The following is a 19,250-nucleotide window of genomic DNA, read 5'->3' as shown; positions in this document are numbered from 1 at the left end:
GCGGAATTGAGCACAGCCTTGTCATTTTCTTGAATGTTTTGTTTCATTTGTAGCAGGCTATATGGGGCTCTTTGCGTTATATGTCTTATTGTGTCGGATGTCTCACGGTTTAAGCCATGAATTCTTTGGTTTAAACACATTTTATTGAGCAAAAATGAACAACATTTCACTATAAATACGAATTCAAAATTCAAGATAAGAACGGTAAAAATATACTCATCAAGTTCCTTTCCCTGCTATGAACATTATAAATGGCATTTAAGACCGGTTTAACTTATGAACTTACTATCATCATGATCAAGCTCATGTTAAACTATGTTTTAAACACAGATACTCGAAGTTGATTGTAAATTACCTATATCTTAGAATCAAATGTTTATTAAGAAATTGATTAAAGGTGCACTCTTACTACCAAATAAGATTACGATAACCACAATTAATACAATTGTTTTAATATACCAAAATGGATGGATAAATGTCGAAAACAATAGTTCTTATGAAGGATACCGAGTTTAATTAGGAAGAAAAAGGCAGAAAACACGGTATTTCTACCTTATGAGACGATGGTCGATCGCACTAATTCTTTTAGCACTCACCAATCATTTGACATTTGTGCGTTTTCAGCTATTAAACACACGGTTACAATCGTGTTATCAGTTATTAATATTTTCCATAAATGCATTATTTAATAAGTAGTTAATCACTTAATATGTGTGTTTGTTTGATATGTGTGTGTATAGATTTTGAATAGGAGTGTCACTTTAATCGTATTAAAATTTTAATACGATTAAAGTGACACTCCTATTCAAAATCAAATCGTAAATGTCTTAAATCTTGTTTTTCCTGTTTTCTCATACTGTATTATATTTTAAAAATATAATAAAGTATGAGAAAACAGGAAGAACAAGATGTGTTGTGAATGTGGGTAGGTCTAGTCGATCACTGGTTTCCAATGTCTTTTGACATGTAAATAAAACGATGAACTGTCTCGAACATAATGCTATTGGTTTTGCATCGAGGGTGCCTTCACCTTATAAAACATGAACGGAGGGTTACCTCAGTCAGAGATTGAGCAGTTATGCGCAAATGTTGCCTTTGCTAAGCAGAGAGGGCAAAAGAGGAAAAGGTGGTACATAGTCTCCAGATTCCCACACCTACCCATATCTACCTAAAAGTGACGGGAAAGTAATTCTTTAAACAGAGATGATGATCCAGGGAACAACGATCGTTGCGGAGGCGGTTTAGGAGTTTTTGGCTTATCCGAATAGTGGTTCGATTTAATACCGGCAACAGCTTTTACACTCTGCCTAATCTTGGTAATCTAAGTCAATGCTGGTATTGTAGTAGGAAGGAATTCATTAAAATACATGGATGGCCGGTTTCGGAAACTGGATATGTTGGACAGGATGAATTTCTAAGAGATCCTGTTGAAGCTTGTCCTACTGTCTGGGTTACCAAACCCGACAGATAATCTGGCGTATAACCATTTTTCATTTTAAAGAAGAGAAGAAACTTGAGTTTTTCTCGTTCAGTATTTAAACTTTCCCTTGAAGCAAGCGTAGAGAAATCAGACGACTACAACCAGGAAGTATACGGGCACATTATTTTTTTTGTCCTGGTCGACTTTTTAATATTGTGTAAATTATCACAGATAGCATCTACATATACCCAAGATTGGCCTAATAATTGAGAAAAAATACCAGGGGCCGCCTATCAAGACGGTAACAAATACGTTTCATTATATTAACTATGGGCCATGCCTTATCTTTGATGTAGTTAATAACACAACGCCAACTGCAATCATCAGAGAAAAAATACCTAATGTTTGTGAGATTCAACAGAAGGTATAGCTGTGTTGAACATGTACACTGGTGGTTGAATGAGTTTATTTCTGAACTGGATTTGTTTTGTAATAACAATGGCATTGAAAGACGAAAACGTGATTCGATTTCAACCTCATTTTATTGATATAATAAAATATAAAACATTGCATGACAAAAGCAAAATTTAGGTATATGATATCAGACATTTTTTAGGGTTAATGGAATTCATTTACATTAAATTAACGTTGCATCCCATTCATTGCTATTTGATATTCCTGCTACCCATAAAATTGCTAAAATATAATGATGTTATCTATGAATAGCAGCAACAGTTTTCATTTAAATGTAACGAAGATGTTTAGCAAAAAATCAAAACATTTCTGGGACAAATACCCCAATAAGAACCCACTTTGTAAAATGTCCATTCTTGTTTCTCTTCAAATTACATGTGCATATCAGTATTCTCATAGAAATCTTCTTAATAATATTTTCACATTTCTTTCTTTTTCTTGACCACAGGCTTGGGTTGTCTACACATTTGCTTTATATACTGATTCTGATCATTGAAACTTGCACCTTTCCAGTTATCTGACTGATGGTGAAATGCACCTCCACCACGACCACTCTGATATGGGCTATAAAACTGCATCTGGGGATTATAGAATTGATGGTGATGATGTTGATAATAGTATGGATTTTGTCTGTAATCAAAATGAGAATGACTTCTGGCTGTGATGTTCGGGTCAGGTGTTTGATACAACTTTTGCCACTCTTGAAATTGCGTATACCAAGTTTCCATTTTCTCCTGATAAGAATCCCTTGTTGTTTCTCTTTTTGCCCTGCATAAATAATTACCACCATTTGTGAGATGGTTTCCAATTTGACTTTCCTTAGGCTGAGTTTTCTTGTTTTCTTTTGTTAGTACAAATGACTTACCATTAACAGATACTTTTGAATAACACTTGTCATCATGCTGGCTGTTGTCCGTGTATGATTGAGACTTTCTTGAGGTGCTGTTTTGTCTCTTGGACATTAATGATTTGATTTCATTTCTGTATTCCCTTTCAGAATCAGATTCATCACTTGAAGACATTGAATCGTCACTTGAATCATCACTTGAATCATCAGAGCTAGTATATAAATCATCATCGTTGAGCTTGAAAACACCATTTGTTTCGTCATTAGGCTCTTTAGAGCTAGTTAACAAATCATCATCTTTTTGGTGAAAGCAACCCTTTGTTTCAGCAACTAGCTCAGTACTCTTCAAGTCTTGGATACCTTTAACTTCATCCAGACTTTGTTTAAAGCTTGACAGAGTTTCTGCAAATTCATTTCTTTTTAATGGACAAATTTCTTTCTCAGGTGATAAATCTGGTGTTATATCTTCAACTATTCTAGTATGCTTATCTATTAAATTTGCTGCTGACCCTGTACTACCTGAGCCTTTAGAACCACCTTCTATATTTTCTTCAGAATCTTTAAGTGTCTCATCAGCACTTACTTCATCTTCAACATCGTCCTTCTCTTCCATTGTTTGCTGTTGAAGCAGATAACCGATGGCAAATTTGTTATGGTAGCCTTGCTTTTGTCTCCTTGGCTTCTGTTCTTTTTTCTGCATTCCATTAGAACGCAGTCTGTTTTCCTTTGACATAAAATTCTTTGTTGAAGATATTTCAGGACCTATTTCTTGTTTGGTTTCTAGCAAATGTACTTTTTTCTTGTAACATTCTTCTACTGTCAATTCCCGAAATTTACCAGTGCTAACAATATTATCTATCATCACATTTTCTTTACTAGCTTTTTCCAAACTTTGCTGTGTTTTTTCAACATGTCTCTCATTATGGGTTTGGTTCGAATCATTCTCTTCAATGCCTATCCTAGATTTTTGACAACTGTTCTTTGTTATCTCTATTTGCTCCTCCACTGCAACCTTCATTTGGTTGGGTCCATCAAAGTGAGTAGCGCCTGAGTCTTCACCCTCTTTTATATCATTGTTCTTAGCAAGGAGTCTCACAGTTTCTGACCTGCTACCTGAAAATCCATCATTTAATGTATCTTGTATTTCAGTAATGTTTTCTTTCAGCTTTGCCAACTCTGGGTGGGTTTCTTTACATCTCGGAATGATACAGGAATCCGCTTTTGCAACAGCTGAACTCACTCCAGACACGTCATTTCTAAATGCTAACAAAGATTCTATTGCAGATGAATAAGTATGCGACTTTCTAAGTGATTTAAAACCTATGTTTGACTTATATATATCTGTCAATCTAACCTTTTCCATAGAAGAACATGTGTTGTTCAGTCTCTCTCTAATCACAGATGTTAATGAATGGTTCTGAAAGGAGACTGCTTTGTTTTCAAAAAAGACTGTTTGTTCTTTTGTTCCAGTAGAGCTACTAGCCCCATCATTTTTTTGTCTATTAACACCACTTAGCACTGGCGTTTCTTTAAGACATTCAGTTTTTTTGATGTCAAAGATCAATTCTCTTTCTGTGTCATTTGCCATTCCCTTTGTATCATTAGTTTCATTCTTTCCTGCATCTTCTTTACATCTTAAAGTTGAGCTTTTATCTGATCTATCACCCACAATCTCAAAATGTAACTTAATGTCAGTTTCAGCATTTAAAATCTCGTCATTTTCATCTTCAACATAAGGTTCACATATGTCCCCATTTGTTGTAATTAAACCATTTTCATAAGTTCCATCTTTTTCAAACTCATCATCATCATCATCATCATCCAATCCTTCTTCAGTTTCTCCCTCATTTCCATTTTGGCTTTGCTTATCAGGTCTACCACTCACATGTTTCTCAGGGCTAGCTAGAACCATTCTAAGTTCAGTAACATTTAGCTTTCTAGGGCTGGCCGAATTCATGCTATGTGTTGTATCAGTATCATTTAATTTCCCAGAAGAGGTCTGAATCTTGTAATTTGTAAGGTCAGTGTTGATGATTTCAGCAGAGACAACGTCATCCAGATACACAGGGCCATCAGGGTGAGCAAGATCACTTGGCAAGGGATCTGTAATTAACAAAATAGTGATATTAAGTTCAAAATTCAAGAACTTCTTTCAGCCAATTTACTGTTGACTAATGACCCATTCAATAGTTTTAATTAGTGAACAATTTAATAGTGAACATCTTACCATATAAATATTTATGGGGAAACAATGACTGTGAATTCAATGCATTGAAAATGTATGAGCAGAGCAGAGCAAACCCCAACATTGATATTTTGTTTTTCATTATAATAGATTATTCAGCAATAACTACAGTCAAAGTTATGGGCCTTGTTTTGCATGTGCATATTGTATCTGGCAACAGGTGTATCAAGTTTCCTTTAAATATCTCGAAAGTTATGGCCAAGGTTCATGTTTTTCAACATCGAGGCAATAAACAATATTGATGACAACAACACCAAGGCTATGACAATACCTTAACATTGTCATGAGATAAAGGGAGTTAAATCATCAATGCAATTTACAGTAAATCTGATGGCATACCTGGTAAGGTGTTAATCTGGGTGTTACAGCGTTTCTGTATGGAGTCCAAGTTCAGCTTTTCCTGGCCGTCACTGATAAGGCTGACAGCAATACCAAACGAACCTACGAGATGAACATTTTACTAATTAGTTTTTATTGAAACAAAGGATAGATACTCTTAAAGAATGTTGCAGTATATTTGTGTGGAGTCTAATGTCAAACTTGCCTGACCTTCATTGACAAAACTAAAAACAATGTCAAATTATCCTATAAAATAATCAGAACTTGTTTTCATTATTTCATTGCTTATAATAACAAAGGGGCCCTATTTACAAAGCATCTTAAGAAAATTTTAAAATATTACTCGACATCAGTGTAAATATTTGAAAATTTCTTTAAAACGGTGTCTTTATTTTTAAAAACTCATGTTTCATAATAAATATTCACATATTTTAATTGTAGAATATATTTTAAGATTTAAACACTCTTCCTTTTGGTATAAAACAGTTAAGGAAGTGGTTCTATTTAAGGAAATTGTATGTAATTTAAAGTTATAATATGACACTTCTTTTATACAGCCCCAAAAATTTTATCATCATTTTCAGTTGTCTTACAACATAAACCAAATGAACAATGATATGTAAAAATTTACACTTAAAAACATATATAAATTATACATGTTCTATGACAAAACCTTGCTCAAAATAAAAGAAGACTGCACATCAGGAAAAATTTGATAAAAGAAACATGAAAGATGGAAGAATAATATGTAAACAAAAAACATATTGAGGATAATTGTGTGTTTCAGCATAAGCTTGTAATATATTTTAACAAGTGAGCACCAAAATATACATGAAATATTCACTTTTGGTGTTCACTAGGTGAAGTATTTTGCTATGTTACACTGAAACAAACAATTTTTCTTTTCATTATATTCCTATAATTCGAGTTAAAAGTCATTTAAATACACTTTATTAGAAAATCTTGCTAATTTGTATGCACAGTACCTTCATTTTGGAAATGACGTCGTTGAATTTTGTCCCAGCCCTGTGCACATTAATGTTTGATTTTAATTTGAGATTGGGCCAAGATTTCAAAACAATGAAAAATATCAATTTAATATTTTCACTCTTTCAAACAGTGAAACATTGATTTCATTTCACTGACAAAACACTTTAAACCACCAGAAAGCATATGATAACTAGAAGCGCCGCAATGCGCCGAAACCAGGTTTTTGTTATGGGCAATCAGAAATTATAGCCAATTAATTTGTTGTATGAGCAAGTTCAATCTGCAGCTTCATATAAGCTATATTCACACTAAGATTCATCACTATCCATCAATTCTAACTAAGTTGTTGGGCAGAAAAACATTTTTCTATTTTTAGGCAGTGACCTTGACCCCACCTCCCAAGCTAGCTCTTCACATAAGCTACCTTCGCTCTAAGTTTCATCAATATCTATCAATGCTAACTAAAGTTATCGGGCAGAAACCATTTTTCTATTTTTAGTAACAGTGACCTTGATCCCACCCCCCCTCAAAAGGAATCCCAAGCTAGCTCTGTACATAAGCTACCTACACACCAAGTTTCATCAATATCTATCAATGCTAACTAAAGTTATTGGGCGGACACCATTTTCAAATTTTTAGTAACAGTGACCTTGACCTTAGCCCCACCCCCCTCAAAAGCAATCCCAAGTTAGCTCTTTACATAAGCTACCCACACACCAAGTTTAATGAATATCTATCAATGCTATCAAAAGTTATTTGGCAAAAAACATTTTTCTATTTCAAGTAACAGTGACATTGACCGTAGCCCCTCCCCACTCAAAAGCAATCCTAAGCTAGCTCTTCATATGCTACCTACACACCAAGTTTCATCAATATCTGACAAACCTAACTAAAGTTATTGGGCGGAAACCATTTTTCTATTTTAAGTAATAGTGACCTTGACCTTAGCCCCTCCCCACTCAAAAGCAATTCCAAGCTAGCTCTTCACATAAGCTACCTACACACTAATTTTCATCAATATCTATCAATGCTAACCTATGTTATTGGGCAGAAACCATTTTTCTGTTTTTAGTAACAGGCGACCTTGACCTTAGCCCCACCCCCCTCAAAAGCAATCCCAAGCTAGCTCTGTACATAAGCTACATACACACCAAGTTTCATCAATATCGGTCAATGCTAACTAAAGTAATTGGGCAGAAACCATTTTTCTATTTTAAGTAACAGTGACTTTGACAATTTTTCTATTTTAAGTAATAGTGACCTTGACCTTACCCCTCCCGACTCAAAAGCAATCCCAAGCTAGCTCTTCACATAAGCAACTTACACACCAAGTTTCATCAATATCGGTCAATGCTAACTAAAGTTATTGGGCAGAAACCATTTTTCTATTTTTAGTACCAGTGACCTTGACCTTAGCCCCTCCCCCCTCAATAGCAATCCAAAGCTAGCTCTTCACATAAGCTACATACACACCAACTTTTGTCAATATCTATCAATGCTAACTAAAGTTATTGGGCAGAAACCATTTTTCTATTTTAAGTAACAGTGACCTTGACCATTTTTCTATTTTAAGTAATAGTGACCTTGACCTTAGCCCCTCCCCACTCAAAAGCAATCCCAAGCTAGCTCTTCACATAAGCAACTTACACATCAAGTTTCGTCAATATCTATCAATGCTAACTAAAGTTATTGGGCAGAAACCATTTTTCTATTTTTAGTAACAGTGACCTTGACCTTAGCCCCACCCCCCTCAAAAGCAATCCCAAGCTAGCTCTTCCCATAAGCTACCTACACACTAAGTTTCATCAATATCTATCAATGCTAACAAAAGTTATTGAACAGAAACCAATGTTTGACGCCCGCCCGCCCAACGACAACCTCATTCTAATAACCCGGTTTTCGTTGAAAACCTGGTTAATAAAACATATATACATGTACAATGACAAAACGTTGCTCAAAATAAAAGACTGCACAAAAGGAAAACTTCAGAGTTTGATACCAAATCGCCCCGCTCGTCCAATCCTGTGAAGGTAGGTCTCATGGTCCTTAGGAACGTCCAGGTTGATCACCATGTTCACTTTGTCTGCGTCTATACCCCGAGATGTCTGTAACAAACACGATAACAATGGTTAAGACCTTAGCGGCATAATACAGTCGCAATCGGGGTATGAACGCAATTAGGTTGGTCAATGTGTGTGGAGTCCAAAGGACTCCACGCGTACTTTGACCAACCCAATTGCGTTCATATCCCCGATAATGACATCAACCCCGCAATTCATTCCTTATATTTACACCAATAAGTCATTATTTCATTCAAGAATTGTTAAAAATCTACTTCATTTCATTTAAGAAAACCTTTCAGTAATCCGTTCTTACCCATTCTGTAAATAGAATGACCCGACTATAACCGGAAACATTTTTTTCAAATGACGTCACAATAACGCGGGAAAAGATCAACCACTTGAAATCACTTTAAAACGTAAAAACTGAAACACTTCTGGCACCAATTTATTTAAAATATAATAAAGTAACACTTTCTAAAATGTTGATCTATATTTTTATGGGACCTGCTGACACAATACAACCAATAACAAGATCAATAGCTTTCATGTATATTGTTATGCTATGAATTACGATCCGAACATATCCGAAGATTGATTGAACGCAATTGCCTAAAGGCAGTTCATTTAAGGAGTGGAAGTTGAGGTGTAAATATTGACTGATGGACAGGGCAAAAACACTATGTCTCGCCATGAACAGAGGAGAGACATAATTATAGTAAAACCAAATTACAAGGTCAGTCGAGATGAGGATCCTACACTTGTATGTCTTGAGTCTGGCCATTGCCTCGTTCCGGTCCTTCTGATCCAAGCAGCCAGCTATACACGCTGTAGGCCAGCCTTTACTGTTTAACACATCAGCTAATGTCTGCGCCCTTGTAAAGGAAATAAAACAATTCTACAACATTAACCACTTATGAGCTACAGTATGTCATAAGCCACGGCCCGATTTCAATCAACCAGCTATACACGCTGTGGGTCAGCCATTACTGTTTAACACATCAGCTAACGTCTGCGCTCAAAAATTGGAATTAAATTATGATATTCTGTGGGTGGTGGTGGGGTTCTGTTCAAAATAGCCTCAAAGACACTGTTGGCATGCTGCTATTGTTAATGAGATCTGTTTTTGAGATCAGTATTAAAGTTATTACAAGTATTTCAAAACATTCATTTTTTTTTTTTACTTCTCTCATTTTTTCACCAATGCAATATCAAATTGTAACCCAAAGCATTTGACTGCGAGCATTTATTGATGTAAGTGAAACTATAAATTAACAATACAACACTAATCAGGGCATCCGTTAAAGGAAGTTTGGAAGTATATTACTCCCTCGAAATGGGTTAAAACTTCCAAAATTGATTCCTTGAAAGTACAAAAACTTCAATAGTTTTGAAGAAAACTTTCAAAGTTGAAAGCTTGGAAGTTCAAAATATCTAAACCTGGTGTCAATATTACTTGAATGGTCCCAATTTCAATCAGTCTTTGAGTTAATTGAATTATCATAAGTCTGTGAATTTGGCAAGTTTAAGGTGCCAATTCAATTTTAACATACAATTCAAAATACAGTTCAAAAAAGTGGAAAAACATTGTATTCGGGAGACTTAGCCTTCCACATTTCAGTGAAAAACTTCCATAATTGATGGACAGGAAGTTCATACTTCCAGTTTCAAATTCTTAATGGTAGCCCTGCACTAAACATTACCTGGTCTGAAGGTTAGAAAAGACTAAACACTGTTGGAAGCTCACTGATGACAGAAGATGGATGAGAACTTTGGTTTTCTCCTCAAACACGGCATGAGGCACGGGGTGGTAGGGCACAGTGGTATAGAACTGACGAATACCTGGAAATTGATTAATAAGAAGTTCGGTCTTTTCTCTGATTGAGGGAAAAATTAGTTCAGAACATTGTTATAAAATTTAACTGGATCGTTGTTAACTTTTAAATCTTTAAAGTTTCATCAACATACACGTAATCTGCAATATTTTTAAATATATAAAAACCACTGATTGAGCTGTGTTTATTTATCTTCATATATATCAGCACATAACGAAAATATTTCACCTTCAAATGTTAACAATAATGCAGTGAACAAGGTTGTTAACTTTAATAAAGTTCTGAACAATCGACCCATGGTGTATAACTGACAGATATAGATCTGTCAAGAAGGCGATGTTATGAAACTAAAGGGGCACCAGAGCTGAAGTCTGTAGAGTAGCCGTAAAAACACACATAATCCCATCTGTTTCAGTAAAATTTCTGGCTACAATTTACATGGACATGAACATAGTTTATAACCTTAAATTTAACTTATTAACATCAATTTTTATATGCTTGGATAAAATTAATGTCTTAATACCCTGAGTTTAAAAGGCACTTTTTACAAGGGAAAAAAGCTTATAATAAAATAAAGTGTGGCAAATCATAAGGAGTGTTTAAACTACATGAAAGATACTGTTGCCTGGAACCCTTCAACAAATGTTGATATATGCTCAAATATATCCTTTGAAGTCAACAATCTTGAGTTAGCAATGCAATTTAGAAAAAGGCTGTAGCATAATTGGTTGATTGACATTATCATGTAATGCGACCTATGTATTACATAAAGGTTAAAATATCAGTCAGCTTCAGATGCATAACCCTGAAAGCTCATTTTTGGTGCCAAAAAAACAACATGAGTTAGACTCTTTAAATATTAGTTTAATAATAAAAATTTAAGAGATATCTGCTATTCTGACAGTCAAATGAGTGTTTATAATGTTTATACTTGCAACCCATCTGATGACAATATTCATTTGGAACATATTAAGCATAAATATCAGTAGATGTGTCAAGCAGATATTGGGTAAATTGTAAATATGATGAAGCAGCAGATATGATATCATAGTTTCCTGTGACTGAAGACAGAATGACTATGTCTTTTGCTTGAAATGTTGAATAAACCATGGATAGTGGATACTAAAATATATTTCACAAGACAAAAACTGCCAATTTCGAAATTTAAGAAGGGTAACTTTTTCTGCATGTTTTGGTTCAAAGACTCTGATGGTTCTTAAAAAGTAGCTATTCTAAAGTAAAACAGGTCTTTTGCAGAAAAAAGTACCGAGTAAGGCAGGGTCAGTGATGTTCAGCCGAAGAAATGTGGGGTTTCTCATGTACGCTGTCAGATGATTGGCCAGATATTCCGGATAGGTGGCAGACAGGGCTAGCATCTGCTTGTTCTCTGGTAGGGTGGAATAGATCCAACTGAAATGGCGAATTTTTTTATTAAATTTGATGTGCTGCTAACATATTTTAGAGCAAAAACAAAACATGTCGGCATCGTTTTATAATGAGTCGAGTTTCGCGATAAATCAGACTCCATTATAACAGAGTTGCAACTTAGAGCAGAAAAGTCATTAAAACAAAACCATTACCAGATACAAATAAAAGTTGTGGTTGCTATCTTGGGCCATATCCATTAAGATATAAGTTGAGTCAGATTAGAAAATAGCAGGGTTAATTTAAATCTTATTTTAAAGAAACCTAACCTAACAGTCAAAAATTCAGAAAGCACACACAAGTCCACAAGCCCTCTACTGGTATAATGCTTTCCAGTATTGCTCAAATTCTTGATTTTATATAGCAGGGCTTGTTCAAATTAGTCAATGGCAAGCAAGAGTATCAGGCTTCAGACTTGTTCATCCAAAAGTCTAATTTCAATAACTGAGTAAGCACTACGCAACATAACATGATTGTACTTGAATGCAGTTGTGCATTTCAGGACCTTACTTGATTTGTTCCTGGAAGCTCTCTTCCAGCAGTTTGTCAGCCTCATCAAGAACAAACAGACGAATACTGTCTGTCCGTAGTACTCCCCCTTCAATCAACTGCTTTACACGACCTGGATACAAATAAAATCAGTTTAATCATTTTATTACAATATTTCCTTATAAAAAACAGAACACAGCCAAATACTGTATATTATTTTTTAAAGGGGCTAGACACTGCATGGTCCCAAAATTGACAAATACAGTAGTTCCTCAAAATAAGCCTAGAATTATCGATATACAGTTTTATATACAGTTTTATTTCATAATACAATAGACAATATGTCCATGAGTATACATATTATAAAACGTACATTAATTGCAAAATAAGTCATAGGTCGTAAGACATGATGTATTAACAGCGAAGAGGATATGTTTTTTACTTATAATACATATGAAACGTCTTTCGTAATTCAAACGCTTTATACAAATACATCGCTAAATTTCTATTCACAAATTTCATATATGAGCTCATATGAGGCCAATAATACATCATTTTACATGATTAAGAGAAAATTTTGTTGCTGTCTCAGCTGAGTTAACCTATTTAAAAATAGCGCATATAATGTTTTCCCAGTTTATAGTGTGTATATTAAGCAGGTGAAAGTCACATCATTAGTACAGATACATATATATCAATGCTATTTTTAAATTTACTTGGATTGATGTGGTAGAAAAACCCAGTGAATTTCCAAATTGGAATAATATAAAAAAAATGCAGAGGATACATGTGTCGTAAGCGATGTGATACATCAATAAGTATGATTTAATGTGTTTCACCCAACATTATCAATTTATTTAAAATTTGAACAATTTTCTCTTTTTCTTGCAATGGTATCATCTGGTGTCTAGTCCCTTTAACAAAACCCTGGCAACTTCTTAACAGTACTGGAACTTATTTGTTGAGAACTAATTATAAATCACAAGTCACTTTAAATTTCAATTACACCAACCTAAAGTAAGAATATATCAATTGCTATTTTGCACAATAAATAATCAGTTCCAGTACATTGGGCCTCCGTTTACACAAATTGTATGTTTGCACATTTTATGTAAAAGAAAATTCACAAAGCAGTATATATTTATGCCAAACTGACACTTTTAGTATACATTATCAGGTGATGTTTAAAGAGATCTCTGATCTTAGGAGGGTGGTATGCAGCACATGGAAACTCAAAATTTGGCATCATTCTGTATATTTAATATATAAACAAGAGCTGTCACAGAGACAGCGCGCTCGACTATTCCGCCGCTTTTCAGTGTAAGGATTGAAAAGTTTTGGCGATTCATGCATGGATCACTGTTAGATTAGATTTCAATGCAAAATATGATGTGCTGAGATATTAACATAAATGTGGTTACATGCAAAATTTTAACCAGAATTTTTAAGTCTAATAATAAAGGGCCATTATTTGCAAAATACAGTTATCTAACTTGGTCATTCAATAAGGTTAGGTGGCTGAATACCATTGTACAGTCTCAATGCAATACATTAAGTAATTGCTGAGATATTATCCTATGTGTGCTAACATGCAAGACCGTAACCAGAATTTCTAAGTCGCATAATAAAGGGGCAAAAATTATATAATATGAAAGACAGAGTTATCTTACTTGATTAAATAAGAAGTTTAAATGGTTGGGAGCCTGTGTGTAAAGTTTCAATGCAAAACATGATGTATTCGCTGAGGTATTGACTTAAAAGTGGTTACATGCAAAACCTTAACCAGAATTTCTATGTTGAATAAAAAATGGGCCATTATTTGAATTTAATGCAAACTAGAGTTATCTTACTTGGTTATTTAAGTAGATTGGATGGTTGAATACCATTGTATAAAGTCGCAATGCAATACATCAAGTAGTTGCTGAGATATTATCCTATGTGTGTTTACATGCAAAACCTTAACCATAATTAAGTCAATTCATAAAGGCCCATAATTTGCACTATATTCAAAAGAGTGTTATCTTACTTCATTAATTTAGTAGGTTAGATAGTTGGGAATACATATCTAAAGTTTCAATGCAATACATGATATATTTGCTGAGATATTGACTTAAATGTGGTTACATGCAAAACCTTAACCAGAATTTCTAAGTCGAAAAATAAAGGGCAATTATTTCGCATTAAATGCAAACTAGAGTTATCTAACTTAATAAAGTTTAATAAAGTAGGTTGGATGGTTGAGTACGATTGTATCAAGTTTCAATGCAATACCTCAAGTAGTTACTGAGATATTAATCTATGTGTGCTTGCACGCAAAACCAGAATTTCTAAGTCAAATAATAAAGGCCTATTATTCGCATTATAAATGCAAACTAGAGTTATCTCACTTGGTTAATTAAGTAGGTTGAATGGTTGAGTACTATTGTATAAAGTCTCAATGCAATACTTCAAGAAGTTGCTGAGATATTAACCTACATGCAAAACCTTAACCAAAATTTCTAAGTCAGATAATAAAGGCCTATTATTTGCATTAAATGCAAACTAGAGTTATCTCACTTGATTAATTAAATAGGTTGGATGGTTGAGTACCATTGTATAAAGTCTCAATGCAATACCTCAAGTAGCTGCTGAGGTATTAACCTATGTGTGCTTGCACGCAAAACCTTAACCAAGGTGTGACGCCAACGCCGACACCGACGCTTGGGTGAGTAGTATAGCTCTCCTTATTCTTCGAGTAGTCGAGCTAAAAATCACACAAACAAGTAATGCTTTAAAAAAGAACTTTATATCTTGTTTTTATGTATATCGATTTATTGATATTATTGATATTTTATTGCATTATTCTGTACAAAGACTCTCAAAATAGTTCTATATGATCTGTTACACAGGATTTGGGTAGAAAATAAACAAGTATTTGCACACAAGGTGGGAAGGGGTTAGTTTATACCAATTTATTTTAGCTTGATTGAAAGGTAACAGATATTTTTAAGACTCTCTCGAGTCCGCTTTCAAGGTCAAACTAACCAGTACTCAAGACACATTAGGCTGAGTAATGGTTCTTGCATCAAATTGAATACCAGTATTAGACGTTCAGTTGATATATTGTATTTAACAGTCGCGTATCGGTCGAAATACTGATCAAATGAAAGCTTGAACAACATTTGTTTTCTCAATTTTTTGATATTCTTATTCATCCATGCATGCCGCCATATTGTTTTTTTCAAAATATTGTGCCCTATCGATGCAGTCTAGTATGGTAGTGCTGGCGGTTTCGTCACACAACAGGTTTGTGTATAATATAATTGAAAGTGTATAATGTGCGTCAACTTCTGAACTTTATACAAAACATTCTTGAAACTACAACACTATTGCATTTGAAACTCATTTCATTTGATACTCAGCCCTAACGTCCATGTGAGAGGCCACAATAAAGTTCCCAGACTGGGCATCGAACCCTGGACCTCTTGGTCGGGAGGCAGACACTCTCCTTCTGAGCCATTCCAACCTACGAAAGGGGAAGGAGGTTACACCCTCACATAACACATAAACAAAAAGTCACGTACCAGGTGTACCCACAGCTATGTGGCATTTCTTCAGCTTGATCCTGTCTTCTTGCAGAGGCAGCCCACCGATGAATGTATGGCACAACAGACCTGAAGTTGCACTCCCAATGCTGTTGATAACCTCCCAAATCTGAACGGCTATCTCTCGAGTTGGGGCTAGCACCAGTACCTGGGTGTAGATGTTTCAATGACATACATAAACTATGATCTGCATCCAACTGTATAAAACTGGTTATCCATAGGTTATTTATAGGCTAGTTTGAACCAATTTCATTGAACAATAATAATTATTGGGTATATATTGACCAATAACTAAATGCTTGGCCTTACTCAGTGTGTGTTTACCACGTGATAAATTGGGTCATAAATTCTATGTCAGAAGGCAATTTGATTTGCTTTGAATGAAGACTTTAAACAAAGATTACTTCACTTTTTCTTCACCATTTTAAATGAAACAAAGTGCAGTCTACCCCCCTTATCAAGCCCCACCTTGGGTATTTTACCAGAGTTTGATTGAGCGTTTAGTTTCTTAAAACACTTGGACAAACCATTTCACAATACGGCTGTCTGACGGAGGACTGTCAAAACATTATTTTGGAAACAGCTTTGATGAAATTAATCACCTTATCAAACTTCGGTAATAAAATTAAGGCGGGGCTCTTTAAGCAGCATAGACTGTCCTTTGTTTTATTTTAATTGGTGTATTAAAAGAAAAGGAATGTTTGATTTAAATCTACATTTTAAGCAAAATGTTGCCTTCCGACGTAGTATATATGATGTACTATATCATGTGGTATACACACACTGTTACTTAACCTTAACAAATAATATTTCTTTAACCATTTTATACAACTGGCTGCGAATGAATTGTAGGACTTATTAATATATATATATATATATATATATAACATAATACCATTTCACCACACATGACATATATCTAGAAGGCTTGCAACAGCGACACGTTATAGTTCCAGAATATTGAGCCACACATGTAGCCACTAACCTGTGTAGATGATGTATCAACCCTGACACTCTCCAGGGCTATAACCGAGAACACACAGGTAGCCACTAACCTGTGTAGATGATGTATCAACCCTGACACTCTCCAGGGCTATTACCGAGAACACACATGTAGCCACTAACCTGTGTAGACGACGTATCAACCCTGACACTCTCCAGGGCTATAACCGAGAACACACACGTAGCCACTTACCTGTGTAGATGATGTATCAACCCTGACACTCTCCAGGGCTATAACCGAGAACACACACGTCTTCCCAGTCCCTGATTTGGCTTGAACAATCAGGTCTGAAATTACAAGTTAATGTTATAAATGCTTTAGAATACTGTAATAATGTTTTTGCAACAAATTGTCAACACAGAATGCAGGTGTTTTTCTACTCATTTTGGGAAAAAGGCCCTACCCGTTTTGGGAAAAAGACCCTAGACATTTTGGGAAAATATGCATCAGGAATTATGCGCTTATAAAGACCTGAAATGGCTGAAATATCAATCCTTGGGGTGTAAATATCTATTGCAATAAATCATGACAGTCAATATTGCATACTGATCTCTGAAGGTGATGAAAAACTTAACATCACACAATTCATAAAGGATGTTGAATGAGCCATTAGAAAAATAACGGCAAAATAAACACTACATTAGTGAGGTCAAATGTAGGTCACAGGGATAATTCTATGTCAGATTTTTAATGAGAGAATTGCTCCCATTTGTCCAAAATTTGTGAGAGAATTTTAATTCCAGTGAGATTTTTATAATACATGGATAACGCATTGATAAAACAATGCATAACAGTAACTTGTTTCATGAATGTCAATATATTAACAAATTTACAACATATAAATATATAGGTATAGTATATACACTTGTTTGACTAGAAGGAAACACTTGTTAACAGTTCACATAGCATGAACATTCATACTCATTATACTTGAGTTGAGCAAAAAATAGGATTTAGCCATTTTTGCTGAAAGGTGCATTGACTTTTTTTCGGGAGATAAAGGCTTTCCATTGTTGTTTTTCATCTGAACCTGGTTTTTTATTATGGTCCAGAGGCTTTTTTCAAGAAATGCAAACAACGTTTTCTGATTAGACATTTTGACGCTTCTGATATTGTAGACGCATTTAAAATGCAGTGCAACCCGCGTAAACAAAATTATTCGGGGTCACAAAAACGCTTGAAAACAAGACTTAGTGCGTGGACGATATCGATTAAAACATTCGATAAGACAAATGAATTCAATGTAGGGGAGGCAATTCGTGAGTAATTTAATAAATATAAACAAGAAGCTATCTGTGACTATGATGCGTTATTTTGTAAAACAACAAAAGGGAAAAGGCAAAAAATACACAAATTGCAATCAAGTGCGAGAATATCTCGCATTTATGTGATATGGATGCGCTTTGAGCGATTTTTATGCGAGAAATCGCGGAAATCGCTTACTAGAATTAACCCTTATTATTATATTAAAATCTTATCACGTGATTAAATTTGAACACTATTCCCTAGTTAAGGAATGTTTATAATAGAATTTATTATTATAAGGATAAAACAACTATCTATAAAGCGTTTTTTCATTATGAAAATGTGTTTGTGAACTACATTTAACTTCATTTACCTGAGAAAATAGTTTTATGTCTGTACAATGTATACAAATGAAATAACTGCGTGACATAAAAATGTCACAAATTCTTGTACGGTTTGGATACAGCATTCCTTTACAGTGAACACGTCCCAAAAGGTAATATATAACATGTTCGCTGAAGTTCTTTAGCTACTCCAAATACAATTTCAATGTTTTTCAAAATCCCCCGGTTTTTGCAATAACCTATTTAGACATTAGGGATTTGAAGAATCCTGTATCACACATGTATTATTTTAGACTGCCTATACATTCAGTTCAACATTAGAAAGGCTATACAATCATTTAATCATCACCAACTTGTCTCAATAGCAATTAAGGATTTCTTACAAAATTAACTGGTCAGATTATTAAATCTTACCTAGGCCACATCTTCCAAGAGGAATTGCTTTCAACTGGATTGGTGAGGGACGTTCAAAACCAGAATTTTTCAATCCATTCAGCACTTGTTTAGACAATAATAAACCATCAAATGTTACTGCTTCTGACAATATAACATCACCAGTTCTAGCCTTTTCCTGGAATTTGTGAGCAACACTTGCCATTTTTGCTAATTATTGTCACTGCCACCTAAAGTCGCGAGAAAAATTTAGCTACAAAGACATTTTCACATGGGGAAACTCTGTTTGTCCTCCATTTTGATTCGTCTGCCAAACGTATACTTGTAACAACGAGTTTGATTGGCTTTTATAAAACAAGCTACCGTAATGATTTAATAAGGTTTTGCTGAATTATATTGATATATCGATGTATATTTGTCTTTATGGTATGTATTTTGTAATCAATAGCTGATGAACTAGAAAGTATTTTAATTTTGTATTAATTATTTCCAGAATCATTCCTTTAATGGGTCAGCTCAATTGATCTCCCTTTAATTCATAGGAACAAATGCTGTCA

At 34.6% G+C, this 19,250-nt stretch overlaps 1 protein-coding gene across 1 annotated transcript; it reads right to left on the bottom strand.

The window, feature by feature from the left end:
* Positions 1 to 1,943: 1,943 nt before the first annotated feature.
* Positions 1,944 to 18,995, bottom strand: LOC128216973 (uncharacterized). The gene is made up of 10 exons (XM_052923738.1): positions 18,715 to 18,995; positions 16,904 to 16,998; positions 15,688 to 15,856; positions 12,146 to 12,257; positions 11,478 to 11,620; positions 10,079 to 10,217; positions 9,109 to 9,250; positions 8,315 to 8,420; positions 5,326 to 5,427; positions 1,944 to 4,844 (listed from the first exon to the last, which is right to left on the bottom strand). The coding sequence occupies exons 1-10, from the start codon at positions 18,896 to 18,898 to the stop codon at positions 2,314 to 2,316; spliced, it is 3,723 nt and encodes a 1,240-aa protein (XP_052779698.1). The 5' UTR covers positions 18,899 to 18,995; the 3' UTR covers positions 1,944 to 2,313.
* Between the last annotated feature and the right edge of the window lie 255 nt (positions 18,996 to 19,250).

This window comes from Mya arenaria, chromosome 14 (assembly GCF_026914265.1).
Source record: "Mya arenaria isolate MELC-2E11 chromosome 14, ASM2691426v1".
Classification (NCBI taxonomy): Eukaryota; Metazoa; Mollusca; class Bivalvia; order Myida; family Myidae; genus Mya; species Mya arenaria.
Note: the sequence above shows the minus strand (reverse complement) of the source record. Positions and strands in the feature narration are given on the sequence as shown.

What these genes read in the sequence shown, in the direction of transcription:
- LOC128216973 (XM_052923738.1), bottom strand. Translation starts at nt 18,898, where the DNA reads ATGGCAAGTGTTGCTCACAAATTCCAGGAAAAGGCTAGAACTGGTGAT. An exon ending in TCTTGGAAGATGTGGCCTAG is followed by an intron (nt 16,999 to 18,714) that starts GTAAGATTTAAT and finishes TTGTAATTTCAG; the next exon opens with ACCTGATTGTTCAAGCCAAA. An exon ending in CCAGATTAACACCTTACCAG is followed by an intron (nt 4,845 to 5,325) that starts GTATGCCATCAG and finishes TGTTAATTACAG; the next exon opens with ATCCCTTGCCAAGTGATCTT.